The sequence below is a fragment of the Sinohyriopsis cumingii genome, chromosome 3 (assembly GCF_028554795.1).
Source record: "Sinohyriopsis cumingii isolate HCF-2022 chromosome 3, ASM2855479v2, whole genome shotgun sequence".
Classification (NCBI taxonomy): Eukaryota; Metazoa; Mollusca; class Bivalvia; order Unionida; family Unionidae; genus Sinohyriopsis; species Sinohyriopsis cumingii.
The window spans coordinates 138,556,496-138,577,559 of record NC_142963.1 but is presented as its reverse complement, the minus strand read 5'-3'; the positions used below and the strand labels follow the sequence as shown (position 1 = coordinate 138,577,559).

The 21,064-nt window shown below is 29.1% G+C and overlaps 1 protein-coding gene across 2 annotated transcripts in view; it reads left to right on the top strand.

Moving 5' to 3' along the window:
• The window catches only part of LOC149803948 (uncharacterized), a 130,066-nt gene that overhangs the window by 72,255 nt on the left and 36,747 nt on the right, over positions 1–21,064 (top strand). For both annotated transcript variants that reach the window (XM_089953766.1, XM_089953764.1), the window contains 3 exons: positions 1,148–1,228; positions 3,465–3,569; positions 14,613–14,715. In XM_089953766.1, the coding sequence (XP_089809892.1) occupies positions 1,148–1,228; positions 3,465–3,569; positions 14,613–14,715 (289 nt within the window). The remainder of the gene's footprint in view (positions 1–1,147; positions 1,229–3,464; positions 3,570–14,612; positions 14,716–21,064) is intronic.

Sequence of the window (21,064 nt, the reverse complement as noted above, 5' to 3'; positions counted from 1 at the left end):
GCATTGTGGGAGGAATTACCTAATCAATTCACATGTTCCTATATCTTTATTAAGGTCGTGAAGCTCAGATTCACCAGAAGTAGGATAGTAGATGACCCTAGTAGTAGTCTGATAATTACTGATGGTCAGATGGAATAAGTTCTATTTCAGTTAGATAGAATAAGTACTACTTTTTTCAGTCAGATATAATAATGTTCAGTTAACTGGATATAAGGACTATTTGAGTTAGATGTAATAAGTACTATTTCAGTTATATATAATAAGTACTATTTCAGTCAGATGTAATAAGTACTATTTCAGTCAGATGTAATAAGTACTATTTCAGTCAAATGTAATAAGTACTAGTTCAGTTATATAAGTACTATTTCAGTCAGATGTAATAAGTACTATTTCAGTCAGATGTAATAAGTACTATTTCAGTCAAATGTAATAAGTACTATTTCAGTCAGATGTAATAAGTACTATTTTAGTCAGATGTAATAAGTACTATTTCAGTCAAATGTAATAAGTACTATTTCAGTTATATAAGTACTATTTCAGTCAGATGTAATAAGTACAATTTCAGTCAGATGTAATAAGTACTATTTCAGTCAGATGTAATAAGTACTATTTCAGTCAAATGTAATAGTACTATTTCAGTTATATAAGTACTATTTCAGTCAGATGTAATAAGTACTATTTCAGTCAGATGTAATAAGTACTATTTTCAGTAGGCCTTTGTTCAAATTACTGGTTTATTTTAACTACAAAACTAACTCTGTGGCTTCCTCAAGTTTGCTTACATTTGAAGCTGGCTACTCTCATTCAGTAGGTCACAACTTTCTCAGCCAGCCATCTTTAAAACCATGATGTAATACAACTGGATAAAACCAGGTTGTAGTTCTCAGCCAACCATCTTTAAAACCATGATGTAATACAACTGGATAAAACCAGGATGTAGGCCATAGGTTGCACATTCCTGAAATAGGTCATTACTACTACTACTAATAATAATAATAATAATAAAAATAATAATAATAAACTTTTAATTAGATAAAAAAATATATCTATGCATAAAACAATTTTTCTTTTTTTTACATTTAATTATTGCAAGTAAATATGAATGATATCAACTCATTATGTACATACATGATGGACTTAATTTCAGACTTTAAACTGACTGGTGCCACAGCTGTACCTTCCCATTTAAAGCCATTGAACAGGAGTGATTCTGTACAACAACAGCCAGGTAGCCAGTATACATAATATATAGTCTTTTGCTAGTATACGTAATATATAGTCTTTTGCTCTTTATTTCAAGTAAAGTAAATGTCACATTATGTTGTTTTGTTTCCATCAATTTTTATTGCATACTTCCATCATTTCTTCCTTCATTTTGTGACTTTCCTGTTTTACTTGCTCTAAGACATATGAGATAATAATAATAACATTAAATCTTGTACATTTACACATTACAGCCAGACCTTTCATTACATGAACCATATACCACTCTCATGGATAAGCCTTTGAACTCTAGGTCACATGTCAGTGTTATCTGAACATATGTGTCTTCATGGTGCATCTCTACCACATGACTTGGCAGGTCATGTGGATTTAATGTCTTGAACATAATGGGGATGTGATATACACTGAGATAAGGTAATTAACTTCTGATTTCTGCAGGAGTTAATGACCCTGATTTCTGCAGGAGTTAATGACCCTGATTTCAATCCTTCTGACTTTGGATTCTGTAGCATCTGCTCAGAAGGATTCTTGGATTCAGCCAAATTAATTGTAATCTTTATATAGATAAGACTTTGCAAAATTTGAGTTGTATTATTCTGTAACATAATTTTCGAGAGATATGGCCCCTTATACTTTGTCATTCTGACTTCAGTTTTTGCAGCAGGGCTATGCACATAGCATTATTGTAAGGTCATTATGATCACTGAGGTGACCATACCATGTCTCTTTATCCATGCATACATTTGTCCATTATTTAGAATAACCGTAATGTTTTTTTTTTCTTTTTCTCCTTTTCATATATTTGTTTTAGTGAAATAAATAAAAATTCTCTGCACAAAGGGTTTTTGTACTGAGGAGGCTTTGAATTAGTTTTATTTCTAGAATTTGAGATTCTTGATTTGAAGAGTTATGGCCCCTGATCACCCATCAGACTTACTTGAGTTTCTGTGGTGTTAATTTACCAAAGATTGTCTGTAGTGTATCTTATATTGATGAGACTATGAATGACATTCCACATTATTTTAAAGGAGTTACAGCCCCTGAATGTGAGACTATGATTGGCATTCCACATCATTTAAAGGAGTTACTGCCCCTGACTGTGGGACTATGATTGGCATTCCACATCATTTAAAGGAGTTACAGCCCCTGAATGTGAGACTGTGATTGGCATTCCACATAATTTAAAGGAGTTACAGCCCCTGAATGTGAGACTATGAATGGCATTCCACCTCATTTAAAGAGTTACAGCCCCTGAATGTGAGATTATGATTGGCATTCCACATCATTTAAAGGAGTTACAGCCCCTGAATGTGAGACTATGAATGGCTTTCCACATCATTTAAAGGAGTTACAGCCCCTGAATGTGAGACTATGAATGGCATTCCACATCATTTAAAGAGTTACAGCCCCTGAATGTGAGACTGAATGGCATTCCACATCATTTAAAGGAGTTACAGCCCCTGAATTCCCATTTTCTAACTTTGCTTTTCCAACTCAAGTTTTCTGTTTTAGTTATTGGTGTTAAAATTGTAGTGAGCAGGGTCCTTTGGGATGCAGTCATAGATTTTTGTTTAAGTTATGGATGGTATCAGTGGCATTGAATATCTATCACTTTCAGCAATATGAAGACGTAAATTTGATTATTTAAATCAAAAGATCAAGAGAATATGACTTCATATCTATGCCCTTCAGACATCCTGTTTAAGAATTTCTTTCAGTCAGATTTCTTGGGAAATATTTCACGTGTGATCACTTAAGAATTTATCAAGTGGAAAATGTAATGTCAAAGGCATTTAAGGTCAAAGTTACTGGTCTATATTCCTCTCTCCCTCATTTTGGGCATTTCGAGTCCATAATTTTAAAACCATTTTAGACTTTTCTACTTTGTTACTTCCTCACTGTCATCTTATCTTGAAATTTTACTTAAAGATTATCCACAACAGTTATGTTACAAATGTTAGCCTCCCAAGACAGCTACCTCTCTTTAGCAAATATCCCTTATATCCAACCTGGGTCTTATGTTCCCCTCAATTCACTTCATCTGCTTGACCTTGACAGTTACCCCCCTTAATGGCCAGAAGCTGTTTCTTTGTTTCTTCCATTTCGATGATGGTGCCTTAAGAGAGATTGCACTGTATAATGACACTTTTAAATTATTGTATGATATATAATGACACTTTTAGATTATTGTATGATATATAATGACAGTATTAAATTATTTTATGATATTTATTTTTAAGCTTCAACATACCCAGCCCTGAAAAATAACCCAGTCTGGACCAAAAATTCACCAGAGTTTTGTAACAGTTGTACAGAACATGGTCCCAATACAAACCTACTTGATGGTAAGTTTAATTATTTTGGATTTATCTTCAAAGTTAATGCAAGTTAAAGTTCAATCATGTACTGTATAGTCACATAAAAGAGAAAGACAGGGGATCTTTTATGACATACATTGATGTACCTACTTTGACAATGTTTTTATATAACATGCTACAAAATCCATAATAATATGATATTTTTATAGAACATGCTACAAAATCCATAATAATACAATATTTTTTATATAACATGCTACAAAATCCATAATAATAATATATTTTTATAGAACATGCTACAAAATCCATAAAAATACAATATTTTTGTAGAACATGTACAAAACCCATAAAAATAGGATATTTGTATAGAACATGCTACAAAATCAATAATAATACAATATTTTCATAGCACATGCTACAAAATCCATAATAATACAATATTTTTTATAGAACATGCTACAAAATCGATAATAATACAATATTTTCATAACACATGCTACAAAATCAATAATAATACAATATTTTTATAGAACATGCTATGAAATCCATAATAATACAATATTGTTATAGAACATGCTACAAAATCCATAATAATACGATAATTTTATAGAACATGCTACAAAGTCCATGATAAATATGATATTTTTTATATAACATGCTACAAAATCCATATTAAATACGATATTTTTATAGAAATGCTACAAAATCCAAAATAATGCAATATTTTTTATAGAACATGCTACAAAATCCATAATAATACAGTATTTTTATAGAACATCCTACAAAATCCATAATAATACAATATTTTTATAGAAATGCTACAAAATCCATAATAGAATATTTTTATAGAGCATGCTACAAAATCCATAATAATACAATATTTTTATAGAAATGCTACAAAATCCATAATAATACAATATTTTTATAGAAATGCTACAAAATCCATAATAATACAATATTTTTATAGAAATGCTACAAAATCCATAATAATACAATATTTTTATAGAAATGCTACAAAATCCATAATAGAATATTTTTATAGAGCATGCTACAAAATCCACAATAATACAATATTTTTATAGAAATGCTACAAAATCCATAATAGAATATTTTTATAGAGCATGCTACAAAATCCACAATAATACAATATTTTTATAGAAATGCTACAAAATCCACAATAATACAATATTTTTATAGAAATGCTACAAAATCCACAATAATACAATATTTTTATAGAAATGCTACAAAATCCATAATAGAATATTTTTATAGAGCATGCTACAAAGTCCATAATAATACAATATTTTTATAGAGCATGCTACAAAATCCACAATAATACAATATTTTTATAGAAATGCTACAAAATCCATAATAATACAATATTTTTATAGAAATGCTACAAAATCCATAATAGAATATTTTTATAGAGCATGCTACAAAATCCACAATAATACAATATTTTTATAGAGCATGCTACAAAATCCATAATAATACAATATTTTTATAGAAATGCTACAAAATCCATAATAGAATATTTTTATAGAGCATGCTACAAAATCCACAATAATACAATATTTTTATAGAGCATGCTACAAAATCCATAATAGAATATTTTTATAGAGCATGCTACAAAATCCATAATAATACAATATTTTTATAGAAATGCTACAAAACCCATAATAATACAATATTTTTATAGAAATGCTACAAAATCCATAATAGAATATTTTTATAGAGCATGCTACAAAATCCACAATAATACAATATTTTTATAGAGCATGCTACAAAATCCATAATAATACAATATTTTTATAGAAATGCTACAAAATCCATAATAGAATATTTTTATAGAGCATGCTACAAAATCCACAATAATACAATATTTTTATAGAGCATGCTACAAAATCCATAATAGAATATTTTTATAGAGCATGCTACAAAATCCATAATAATACAATATTTTTATAGAAATGCTACAAAATCCATAATACAATATTTTTATAGAGCATGCTACAAAATCCACAATAATACAATATTTTTATAGAGCATGCTACAAAATCCATAATAATACAATATTTTTATAGAAATGCTACAAAATCCATAATACAATATTTTTATAGAGCATGCTACAAAATCCATAATAGAATATTTTTATAGAGCATGCTACAAAATCCACAATAATACAATATTTTTATAGAAATGCTACAAAATCCATAATGCAATATTTTTATAGAGCATGCTACAAAATCCACAATAATACAATATTTTTATAGAGCATGCTACAAAATCCATAATAATACAATATTTTTATAGAAATGCTACAAAATCCATAATAGAATATTTTTATAGAGCATGCTACAAAATCCACAATAATACAATATTTTTATAGAGCATGCTACAAAATCCACAATAATACAATATTTTTATAGAAATGCTACAAAATCCATAATAGAATATTTTTATAGAGCATGCTACAAAATCCATAATAATACAATATTTTTATAGAGCATGCTACAAAATCCATAATAGAATATTTTTATAGAGCATGCTACAAAATCCACAATAATACAATATTTTTATAGAAATGCTACAAAATCCATAATAGAATATTTTTATAGAGCATGCTACAAAATCCACAATAATACAATATTTTTATAGAAATGCTACAAAATCTATAATAGAATATTTTTATAGAGCATGCTACAAAATCCACAATAATACAATATTTTTATAGAGCATGCTACAAAATCCACAATAATACAATATTTTTATAGAAATGCTACAAAATCCATAATAGAATATTTTTATAGAGCATGCTACAAAATCCACAATAATACAATATTTTTATAGAAATGCTACAAAATCCATAATAATACAATATTTTTATAGAACATCCTACAAAATCCATAATAGAATATTTTTATAGAGCATGCTACAAAATCCATAATAATACAATATTTTTATAGAAATGCTACAAAACCCATAATAATACAATATTTTTATAGAACATCCTACAAAATCCATAATAGAATATTTTTATAGAGCATGCTACAAAATCCACAATAATACAATATTTTTATAGAAATGCTACAAAATCCATAATAGAATATTTTTATAGAGCATGCTACAAAATCCACAATAATACAATATTTTTATAGAGCATGCTACAAAATCCACAATAATACAATATTTTTATAGAAATGCTACAAAATCCATAATAATACAATATTTTTATAGAAATGCTACAAAATCCATAATAGAATATTTTTATAGAGCATGCTACAAAATCCACAATAATACAATATTTTTATAGAGCATGCTACAAAATCCACAATAATACAATATTTTTATAGAAATGCTACAAAATCCATAATAGAATATTTTTATAGAGCATGCTACAAAATCCACAATAATACAATATTTTTATAGAGCATGCTACAAAATCCATAATAATACAATATTTTTATAGAAATGCTACAAAATCCATAATAGAATATTTTTATAGAGCATGCTACAAAATCCACAATAATACAATATTTTTATAGAGCATGCTACAAAATCCACAATAATACAATATTTTTATAGAAATGCTACAAAATCCATAATAATACAATATTTTTATAGAAATGCTACAAAATCCATAATAGAATATTTTTATAGAGCATGCTACAAAATCCACAATAATACAATATTTTTATAGAGCATGCTACAAAATCCATAATAATACAATATTTTTATAGAAATGCTACAAAATCCATAATAGAATATTTTTATAGAGCATGCTACAAAATCCATAATAATACAATATTTTTATAGAAATGCTACAAAATCCATAATAATACAATATTTTTATAGAAATGCTACAAAATCCATAATAATACAATATTTTTATAGAAATGCTACAAAATCCATAATAATACAATATTTTTATAGAAATGCTACAAAATCCATAATAGAATATTTTTATAGAGCATGCTACAAAATCCACAATAATACAATATTTTTATAGAAATGCTACAAAATCCATAATAGAATATTTTTATAGAGCATGCTACAAAATCCACAATAATACAATATTTTTATAGAAATGCTACAAAATCCACAATAATACAATATTTTTATAGAAATGCTACAAAATCCACAATAATACAATATTTTTATAGAAATGCTACAAAATCCATAATAGAATATTTTTATAGAGCATGCTACAAAGTCCATAATAATACAATATTTTTATAGAGCATGCTACAAAATCCACAATAATACAATATTTTTATAGAAATGCTACAAAATCCATAATAATACAATATTTTTATAGAAATGCTACAAAATCCATAATACAATATTTTTATAGAGCATGCTACAAAATCCACAATAATACAATATTTTTATAGAGCATGCTACAAAATCCATAATAATACAATATTTTTATAGAAATGCTACAAAATCCATAATAGAATATTTTTATAGAGCATGCTACAAAATCCACAATAATACAATATTTTTATAGAGCATGCTACAAAATCCATAATAGAATATTTTTATAGAGCATGCTACAAAATCCATAATAATACAATATTTTTATAGAAATGCTACAAAACCCATAATAATACAATATTTTTATAGAAATGCTACAAAATCCATAATAGAATATTTTTATAGAGCATGCTACAAAATCCACAATAATACAATATTTTTATAGAGCATGCTACAAAATCCATAATAATACAATATTTTTATAGAAATGCTACAAAATCCATAATAGAATATTTTTATAGAGCATGCTACAAAATCCACAATAATACAATATTTTTATAGAGCATGCTACAAAATCCATAATAGAATATTTTTATAGAGCATGCTACAAAATCCATAATAATACAATATTTTTATAGAAATGCTACAAAATCCATAATACAATATTTTTATAGAGCATGCTACAAAATCCACAATAATACAATATTTTTATAGAGCATGCTACAAAATCCATAATAATACAATATTTTTATAGAAATGCTACAAAATCCATAATACAATATTTTTATAGAGCATGCTACAAAATCCATAATAGAATATTTTTATAGAGCATGCTACAAAATCCACAATAATACAATATTTTTATAGAAATGCTACAAAATCCATAATGCAATATTTTTATAGAGCATGCTACAAAATCCACAATAATACAATATTTTTATAGAGCATGCTACAAAATCCATAATAATACAATATTTTTATAGAAATGCTACAAAATCCATAATAGAATATTTTTATAGAGCATGCTACAAAATCCACAATAATACAATATTTTTATAGAAATGCTACAAAATCCATAATAATACAATATTTTTATAGAAATGCTACAAAATCCATAATAGAATATTTTTATAGAGCATGCTACAAAATCCACAATAATACAATATTTTTATAGAGCATGCTACAAAATCCACAATAATACAATATTTTTATAGAAATGCTACAAAATCCATAATAGAATATTTTTATAGAGCATGCTACAAAATCCATAATAATACAATATTTTTATAGAGCATGCTACAAAATCCATAATAGAATATTTTTATAGAGCATGCTACAAAATCCACAATAATACAATATTTTTATAGAAATGCTACAAAATCCATAATAGAATATTTTTATAGAGCATGCTACAAAATCCACAATAATACAATATTTTTATAGAAATGCTACAAAATCTATAATAGAATATTTTTATAGAGCATGCTACAAAATCCACAATAATACAATATTTTTATAGAGCATGCTACAAAATCCACAATAATACAATATTTTTATAGAAATGCTACAAAATCCATAATAGAATATTTTTATAGAGCATGCTACAAAATCCACAATAATACAATATTTTTATAGAAATGCTACAAAATCCATAATAATACAATATTTTTATAGAACATCCTACAAAATCCATAATAGAATATTTTTATAGAGCATGCTACAAAATCCATAATAATACAATATTTTTATAGAAATGCTACAAAACCCATAATAATACAATATTTTTATAGAACATCCTACAAAATCCATAATAGAATATTTTTATAGAGCATGCTACAAAATCCACAATAATACAATATTTTTATAGAAATGCTACAAAATCCATAATAGAATATTTTTATAGAGCATGCTACAAAATCCACAATAATACAATATTTTTATAGAGCATGCTACAAAATCCACAATAATACAATATTTTTATAGAAATGCTACAAAATCCATAATAATACAATATTTTTATAGAAATGCTACAAAATCTATAATAGAATATTTTTATAGAGCATGCTACAAAATCCACAATAATACAATATTTTTATAGAGCATGCTACAAAATCCACAATAATACAATATTTTTATAGAAATGCTACAAAATCCATAATAGAATATTTTTATAGAGCATGCTACAAAATCCACAATAATACAATATTTTTATAGAAATGCTACAAAATCCATAATAATACAATATTTTTATAGAACATCCTACAAAATCCATAATAGAATATTTTTATAGAGCATGCTACAAAATCCATAATAATACAATATTTTTATAGAAATGCTACAAAACCCATAATAATACAATATTTTTATAGAACATCCTACAAAATCCATAATAGAATATTTTTATAGAGCATGCTACAAAATCCACAATAATACAATATTTTTATAGAGCATGCTACAAAATCCATAATAATACAATATTTTTATAGAAATGCTACAAAATCCATAATAGAATATTTTTATAGAGCATGCTACAAAATCCACAATAATACAATATTTTTATAGAGCATGCTACAAAATCCACAATAATACAATATTTTTATAGAAATGCTACAAAATCCACAATAATACAATATTTTTATTGAAATGCTACAAAATCCATAATAGAATATTTTTATAGAGCATGCTACAAAATCCATAATAATACAATATTTTTATAGAAATGCTACAAAATCCATAATAGAATATTTTTATAGAGCATGCTACAAAATCCACAATAATACAATATTTTTATAGAGCATGCTACAAAATCCATAATAATACAATATTTTTATAGAGCATGCTACAAAATCCATAATAGAATATTTTTATAGAGCATGCTACAAAATCCACAATAATACAATATTTTTATAGAAATGCTACAAAATCCATAATAATACAATATTTTTATAGAACATCCTACAAAATCCATAATAGAATATTTTTATAGAGCATGCTACAAAATCCATAATAATACAATATTTTTATAGAAATGCTACAAAACCCATAATAATACAATATTTTTATAGAACATCCTACAAAATCCATAATAGAATATTTTTATAGAGCATGCTACAAAATCCACAATAATACAATATTTTTATAGAGCATGCTACAAAATCCACAATAATACAATATTTTTATAGAAATGCTACAAAATCCATAATAGAATATTTTTATAGAGCATGCTACAAAATCCATAATAATACAATATTTTTATAGAGCATGCTACAAAATCCATAATAATACAATATTTTTATAGAAATGCTACAAAATCCATAATAGAATATTTTTATAGAGCATGCTACAAAATCCATAATAATACAATATTTTTATAGAAATGCTACAAAACCCATAATAATACAATATTTTTATAGAAATGCTACAAAATCCATAATAATACAATATTTTTATAGAAATGCTACAAAATCCATAATAGAATATTTTTATAGAGCATGCTACAAAGTCCACAATAATACAATATTTTTATAGAAATGCTACAAAATCTATAATAGAATATTTTTATAGAGCATGCTACAAAATCCACAATAATACAATATTTTTATAGAAATGCTACAAAATCCATAATACAATATTTTTATAGAGCATGCTACAAAATCCACAATAATACAATATTTTTATAGAAATGCTACAAAATCCATAATAGAATATTTTTATAGAGCATGCTACAAAATCCACAATAATACAATATTTTTATAGAGCATGCTACAAAATCCATAATAATACAATATTTTTATAGAAATGCTACAAAATCCATAATAGAATATTTTTATAGAGCATGCTACAAAATCCACAATAATACAATATTTTTATAGAAATGCTACAAAATCCATAATAGAATATTTTTATAGAGCATGCTACAAAATCCATAATAATACAATATTTTTATAGAAATGCTACAAAACCCATAATAATACAATATTTTTATAGAAATGCTACAAAATCCATAATAATACAATATTTTTATAGAAATGCTACAAAATCCATAATAGAATATTTTTATAGAGCATGCTACAAAGTCCATAATAATACAATATTTTTATAGAAATGCTACAAAATCCATAATAGAATATTTTTATAGAAATGCTACAAAACCCATAATAATACAGTATTTTTATAGAACATCCTACAAAATCCATAATAATACAATATTTTTATAGAAATGCTACAAAATCCATAATAGAATATTTTTATAGAGCATGCTACAAAATCCACAATAATACAATATTTTTATAGAAATGCTACAAAATCCATAATAGAATATTTTTATAGAGCATGCTACAAAGTCCATAATAATACAATATTTTTATAGAACATGCTACAAAATCCGTAATAATACAAAAGTTTTATAGAAGATCCTTCAGAAGCCATAATAATACAATATTTTTATACAACATGCTAGAAAAACCAAAATAATGCAATATTTTTTATAGAACAATGCTACAAAATCCAAAATAATACAATATTTTCATAGCACATGCTATGAAATCCATAAAACTACAATATTTTTATAACATGCTACGAAATCCATAATAATACCATATTTTTATAGAACATGCTACAGAATCCATAAAAATAATTATAAGTTAACCAAAACCCTGTTTTCTCTCTTTTTTCTTGTTTTGTTTGCTTGTTTACTAGCTCTTGAAATATTAATAAATTTTCAAATTTTATATGAACAAGTCTTTTCAAGGGAAGTAACTCCAGTATTTATCATGTTTGTTCGAGAAAAAAGTATGAGTTACCTGGCCTATTTGGAATAGCATCTGTATTTGGTAAAAATGTACTGTACTAATGGAGATAGATACTATAAATAGCCTTTTATTTTTCATAATGATAGAAATCTCTATGATAGATAGATTTTTATTCAAGCCTATCTGTCTTATAAACTTGCACTGATTGACATTTGATTTTTTATATGCCATCCATAATGCTAGTTAGTTTATTAAGGACCTATAACTTGTCCAGAGAAGGTTCAGGTCATTGAAGCCTGTCAGTTAATAATCTCCCAAGTTGGCCATTCTCCAATTTGGCCTAGTATGTGTCATTAACAGGGTTCTTGTTTACACCTGGAATTAATTTAACTTAGCTGGCTTGAAGGAAATGCACCTATTAATTTTGTTTTAATTTTAGGTGTTTCATTTCTGCACAAAAGCTAATGTTCTTCATGATTTATTGGTACAAAACTTTAAGCTTATATTTAGACTAGAGAAGGAGCTTGTTTATTTAGGTGTCATAGCATTTAATGTCAAGGTGTGGCAGTTTATAGTAATCAACATTGAGGCGTCATGTCGCAGACATGAAGCATTATGTTCCACCCAGTCACATTCTTATGAAACCAGGTCGACTAACCCTAACAATAACCTCATCAGGATGTTGTGAAAATCTCCAGGCTTTAGAAATGAGGATAATGTGATAATTTCCAGGCTTTAAAAATCAGGATCTTGTGATAATCTCCAGGCTTTAGAAATCAGGATGTTATAATCTCCAGGCTTTAGAAATCAGGATGTTGTAATAATCTCCAGGCTTTAGAAATCAGGATGTTGTGATAATTGCCAGGCTTTAGAGATCAGGATGTTGTGATAATATCTAGGATTTAGAAATCAGGATGTTGTGATAATATCCAGGATTTAGAAATCAAGATCTTGTGATAATTTCCAGGATTTAGAAATCAGGATGTTGTGATAATTTCCAGGCTTTATAAATCAGGATCTTGTGATAATCCCCAGGCTTTATAAATCAGGATCTTGTGATAATCTCCACATTCTATCTATATTTCTGCTTAGCCATCCATAGATCACTCTCCTGAAAATACAGCCAGCTTGGTATATTTGCCATGTGTAAGAACCATATTTTGTTTCCTTCTCTTGGTGACCAAGGAGAGGGTCAAAAGTCAAATGTGCAAAAGATTCAGTTTCAGTGATATTTATTATGTATTATTTATGCATGTAGACATAGTGGGAAGGCACTTAATGTGTGGAACAGATCTCAGGCTGTGATAGTAGTGAACCAGTGGTCATGGGGTTGTAGGTGGGGGTGGGGTGGACATCATGTGATCATATTAAAGAGAAATACTATTTCCAATTAGGTAACATGTGAAAAAGATATACATTTTTTATATTAGGTTAGTGTATTACTACTGGCAGTAACTTTGAAATGTTTCTCATATTCAATTCATGCAAGTGAATTCCGTCATTCCATGCTTGTGGCATAGTGTTCAATATGTGTTGCCAAATACAGTCTGTTTTATTAAATCGAGCAACAAACCTAATGGTCTTACAAAAATTAGTAATTAGGTATATACCCTTATTTAGGTTAATGAATTAAACTCCAATGATAACACTTAAAACAATAGTAGAAAATGCTATTAAAAGGAATTATTGTAATTTCTTGAATAATATTTATGGTTTAATATAAATTCTTTGGTTGCTTAGAAAAGAAATTTTTTAGGATAGAGATCTTTTGTAAATGAACATGAAATTCTTCTGTAGTTAGCTGCTTCCATCATATCTTTTGTAAATTAGTTTCACTTGCACCCACTAAGCCAGTGGATTCCAGCCCTTTTTGCTGAAACCCTAAATTGACCACCAACAGGACCTCCTGACCCTTAGGCTTTTGTTAACCCTTAACATCCCTCTTGAGGCCCCCCCACCACTACTCTGATTTAGGTTGCTACCTGAGGTTGGGAACCTCTGCTCTATGCAGTCAGTATTCTCGATACTTTGATTTTCCCAATCTCTGTTTCATTTTTTGTAGATGATCCCTATAGCTGCTGGATTGCCCCTGAGATACAACATGCATGGACTGTGTTTGATCTTCAACTGTCTCACACCTTGAATGGGATCACCATATATGGCTGGTAACTTCATAATGTCATTAGAACCCTAATATTAACACAGAACCCTAATATTAACACCATTAGAACCCTAATATTAACACAGTTATAACCCTAATATTAACACCATTAGAGCCATAATATTAAAACCATTAGAACCCTAATATTAACACCATTAGAACCCTAATATTAGCACAATTAGAGCCATAATATTAACACCATTATAACCCTAATATTAACACCATTAGAACCCTAATATTGACACCATTTGAGCCATAATATTAACACCATTAGAGCCATAATATTAACACCATTATAACCCTAATATTAACACCATTAGAACCATACTATTAACACCATTAGAACCATAATATTAGCACCATTAGAGCCATAATATTAATGCCATTATAAAACTAATATTAACACCATTAGAGCCATAATACTGACACCATTTGAACCATAATATTAACACCATTATAACCCTAATATTAACACCATTAGAGCCATAATATTAACACCATTAGGGTGGCGCTCACCAGATAATATGTACTTTTGAGAGAGTGACATATGTAAGGTGAAGTAGTTCGCATTTAAAACATGCACAGTGGAGAGAATGTTGGCATACCTCTATGCTACATTAATGTAATGTGGATGATATTTCTTTTGGATATTGTACTTTTGGAAATTGTACATGATTTAAGCACACTGCTAACTAAAATGACTGCTCCCTTGTGTTAAAAAATCAGCCTGAATTAGTCTAAAGTACACTATACATAGCAGCTATTAAAATAGGGAAATGAATTTTGCCAGACTAGACAATACCAGCTTCTGAAAGTGCAGTGAATGAATTACCAAATATATAAAATGTAAAAAAAAGTTATCGGCTCTTTTTTATACAATTTACCTCTGAAGTTCAGGAAGTGAAAATGACCAAGTAGAGCTAGCACTTTTTTGAAAGGTGCACATTTGAAGTAAGGCCAAGCTGTATACTCTATAACCCATAGTACACCCATCAATCATACACCAAAATAAAGGGAATTAAAGGTTCTTTGCATTATACCTAAGATATACAAGGTCTTTTTTAAATAGCCAGTATAACCAGTGAGGAAAGCCGGGGAAATTCTTTTTCTTTAAAATCCTAACTCTATGCAAAATACGAAACTGTAGAGCACCACCTAGAGCCATAATATTAACACCATTAGAACCCTAATATTGACACAATTAGAACCCTAATATTTGCACCATTCAAACCCTAATATTAACACCATTATAACCCTAATATTAGCACCATTAGAACCCTAATATTAACACCATTAGAACCCTAATATTACCACCATTAGAACCCTAATATTAACACCAGTAGAACCCTAATATTAACACCATTAGAGCCATAATATTAACACCATTAGAACCCTAATATTAACACCATTAGAGCCATAATATTAACACCATTATAACCCTAATATTAACACCATTAGAACCCTAATATTGACACCATTTGAACCATACTATTAGCACCATTAGAGCCATAATATTAACACCATTATAACCCAAATATTAACATCATTAGAACCCTAATATTAGCACCAGTAGAGCCATAATATTAACACCATTATAACCATAATATTAGCACCATTAGAACCATAATATTAACACAATTAAAACCATAATATTGACACCATTTGAACCATAATATTAACATCATTAGAACCCTAATATTGACACCATTAGAACCCTAATATTGACACCATTAGAACCCTAATATTTGCACCATTCGAACCCTACTATTAACACCATTAGAACCATACTATTAACACCATTAGAACCATACTATTAACACCATTAGAACCATAATATTAACACCATTAGAACCCTAATATTGACACAATTAGAATCCTAATATTAGCACCATTAGAACCCTAATATTAGCACCATTAGAACCCTAATATTAGCACCATTAGAACCCTAATATTGACACACTTAGAACCCTAATATTAACACCATTAGAATCCTAATATTAACACCATTAGAACCCTAATATTGACACCATTAGAACCCTAATATTTGCACCATTCGAACCCTAATATTAACACCAGTAGAACCCTAATATTGACACCATTAGAACCCTAATATTAGCACCATTAGAACCCTAATATTGACACACTTAGAACCCTAATATTAACACCATTAGAACCCTAATATTGACACAATTAGAATCCTAATATTAGCACCATTAGAACCCTAATATTAGCACCATTAGAACCCTAATATTGACACACTTAGAACCCTAATATTAACACCATTAGAACCCTAATATTAACACCATTAGAACCCTAATATTGACACAGTTAGAATCCTAATATTAACACCATTAGAACCCTAATATTAGCACCATTATAACCCTAATATTGACACACTTAGAACCCTAATATTAACACCATTAGAACCCTAATATTGACACAATTAGAATCCTAATATTAGCACCATTAGAACCCTAATATTAGCACCATTAGAACCCTAATATTGACACAATTAGAATCCTAATATTAGCACCATTCGAACCCTAATACTAACACCATTAGAACCCTAATATTGACACAATTAGAATCCTAATATTAGCACCATTAGAACCCTAATATTAGCACCATTAGAACCCTAATATTGACACACTTAGAACCCTAATATTAACACCATTAGAATCCTAATATTAACACCATTAGAACCCTAATATTGACACCATTAGAACCCTAATATTTGCCCCATTCGAACCCTAATATTAACACCAGTAGAACCCTAATATTGACACCATTAGAACCCTAATATTAGCACCATTAGAACCCTAATATTGACACACTTAGAACCCTAATATTAACACCATTAGAACCCTAATATTGACACAATTAGAATCCTAATATTAGCACCATTAGAACCCTAATATTAGCACCATTAGAACCCTAATATTGACACACTTAGAACCCTAATATTAACACCATTAGAACCCTAATATTAACACCATTAGAACCCTAATATTGACACAGTTAGAATCCTAATATTAACACAATTAGAATCCTAATATTAGCACCATTAGAACCCTAATATTGACACACTTAGAACCCTAATATTAACACCTTTAGAACCCTAATATTAACACCATTAGAACCCTAATATTGACACCATTAGAACCCTAATATTAACACCATTAGAACCCTAATATTGACACAATTAGAATCCTAATATTAGCACCATTAGAACCCTAATATTAGCACCATTAGAACCCTAATATTGACACACTTAGAACCCTAATATTAACACCATTAGAACCCTAATATTGACACAATTAGAATCCTAATATTAGCACCATTAGAACCCTAATATTAGCACCATTAGAACCCTAATATTGACACACTTAGAACCCTAATATTAACACCATTAGAATCCTAATATTAACACCATTAGAACCCTAATATTGACACCATTAGAACCCTAATATTTGCACCATTCGAACCCTAATATTAACACCAGTAGAACCCTAATATTGACACCATTAGAACCCTAATATTAGCACCATTAGAACCCTAATATTGACACACTTAGAACCCTAATATTAACACCATTAGAACCCTAATATTCACACAATTAGAATCCTAATATTAGCACCATTAGAACCCTAATATTAACACCATTAGAACCCTAATATTGACACACTTAGAACCCTAATATTAACACCATTAGAATCCTAATATTAGCACCATTAGAACCCTAATATTAGCACCATTAGAACCCTAATATTGACACACTTAGAACCCTAATATTAACACCATTAGAATCCTAATATTAACACCATTAGAACCCTAATATTGACACCATTAGAACCCTAATATTTGCACCATTAGAACCCTAATATTTGCACCATTCGAACCCTAATATTAACACCAGTAGAACCCTAATATTGACACCATTAGAACCCTAATATTTGCACTATTAGAACCCTAATATTTGCACCATTCGAACCCTAATATTAACACCAGTAGAACCCTAATATTGACACCATTAGAACCCTAATATTAGCACCATTAGAACCCTAATATTGACACACTTAGAACCCTAATATTAACACCATTAGAACCCTAATATTGACACAATTAGAATCCTAATATTAGCACCATTAGAACCCTAATATTAGCACCATTAGAACCCTAATATTGACACACTTAGAACCCTAATATTAACACCATTAGAATCCTAATATTAACACCATTAGAACCCTAATATTGACACCATTAGAACCCTAATATTTGCACCATTTGAACCCTAATATTAACACCAGTAGAACCCTAATATTGACACCATTAGAACCCTAATATTAGCACCATTAGAACCCTAATATTGACACACTTAGAACCCTAATATTAACACCATTAGAACCCTAATATTAACACCATTAGAACCCTAATATTGACACAGTTAGAATCCTAATATTGACACCATTAGAACCCTAATATTAACACCATTCGAACCCTAATATTAACACCATTCGAACCCTAATATTAACACCATTAGAACCCTAATATTAACACCATTCGAACCCTAATATTAACACCATTAGAACTCTAATATTGACACCATTAGAACCCTAATATTTGCACCATTCAAACCCTAATATTAACACCAGTAGAACCCTAATATTGACACCATTAGAACCCTAATATTAGCACCATTAGAGCCATAATATTGACATCACTGATAGTCACATTATTCTGGGCTATCGTCACCAAATTCCATTTGGTATGGCCATTCCAACATCACATGATAACGGAAAGGGGATGCAACCCTTGCACCAGAAAAAAACAAAGACAAAACAAACTTTTCATAGATGTCGATGGTAAAATGATATATAAATATTTCATTTTATGAGAGATTGGCCTGTTAAAAGTTCTAGTGTTTTTTTCTTCTCAAGATATACATTAAAAATGCCCCAACTTTGGTTTGCTGATTGTTGTACTGTCTATACAGGCTGTAACGGTCTTGATATTTGCACAAAACTAAAACTAGTCTTCATTCTTATGGTGACTTATAAGGCCACACCTAGTTATTTAGTAGCAAATTATAATGTCAGGCCTTGTTATTTAGTAACAAATTATAATGTTAGGCCTTGTTATTTAGTAGCAAATTATAATGTCAGGCCTTGTTATTTAGTAGCAAATTATAATGTCAGGCCTTGTTATTTAGTAGCAAATTATAATGTCAGGCCTTGTTATTTAGTAGTGAATGATAAGACTAGGTGCTTTGGTGAAGAATGAAGATTTTGTAGTGTGTCCAATAGCAGTCTTTGAGGTGTGAGTAGTGTGCCTATTGGCAGTCTTTGAGACATGAGGAGTGTGCCTATTGGCAGTCTATTGAGCTGTGAGGAGTGTGCCTATTGTCAGTCTGCTGAGATGTGAGGAGTGTGCCTATTGTCTGTCTGTTGTGATGTGAGGAGTGTGCCTATTGGCAGTCTGTTGAGTTGTGAAGAATGTGCCTATTGGCAGTCTGTTGAGATGTGAGGAGTGTGCCTATTGGCAGTCTATTAGGCAGTATGTTGAACTGTGAGGAGTGTGCCTATTGTCACTCTGTTGAGATGTGAGGTTTGTGCCTATTGACAGTCTGTTGAGCTGTAAGGATTTTGCCTATTTGCAGTCTATTGAGCTGTGAGGAGTGTGCCTATTGGCTGTCTGTCTGTTGAGATGTGAGGAGTGTGTCTATTGTCAGTCTGTTGAGATGTGAGGAGTGTGTCTATTGACAGTCTTTTGAGCTGTGAGAAGTGTACCTTTTGACAGACTGTTGAGCTGTGAGGAGTGTGCTTATTGACAGTCTGTTGAGCAGTGAGGAGTGTGCCTATTGACTGTTGAGCTGTGAGGAGTGTGCCTATTGACAGCTTTTTCAGCTGTGAGGAGTGTGCCTATTGACTGTCTGTTGAGATATGAGGAGTGTGTCTATTGTCAGTCTGTTGAGATATGAGGAGTGTGCCTATTGACAGTCTTTTGAGCTGTGAGGAGTGTGCCTATTGACAGTTTGTTCAGCTGTGAGGAGTGTGTCTTTTGGCACTGTGTTTCACTGTGAAAAATTTACATATTGGTAGTCAGTTGAGCTGTGAGGAGTGTGCACTTGGGGTGAGGAACATCCCATTGATTTTGAAGTCAAAAGGTTGAAGGTCAGTATCACTATAGTTCCACATCACAGGGCTAGATTACTTTGTGGATGACTTCCCATTGGGGTAAGGAAGAAACCTATCAATTTTGTAGTCAAAAGGTTGAAGGTCAAGGCCATTTTGACTGACAGAAGTAAAACAGTTTCTGCACAAAAAGAATAAATTAAACACAGCATGGGCATATTA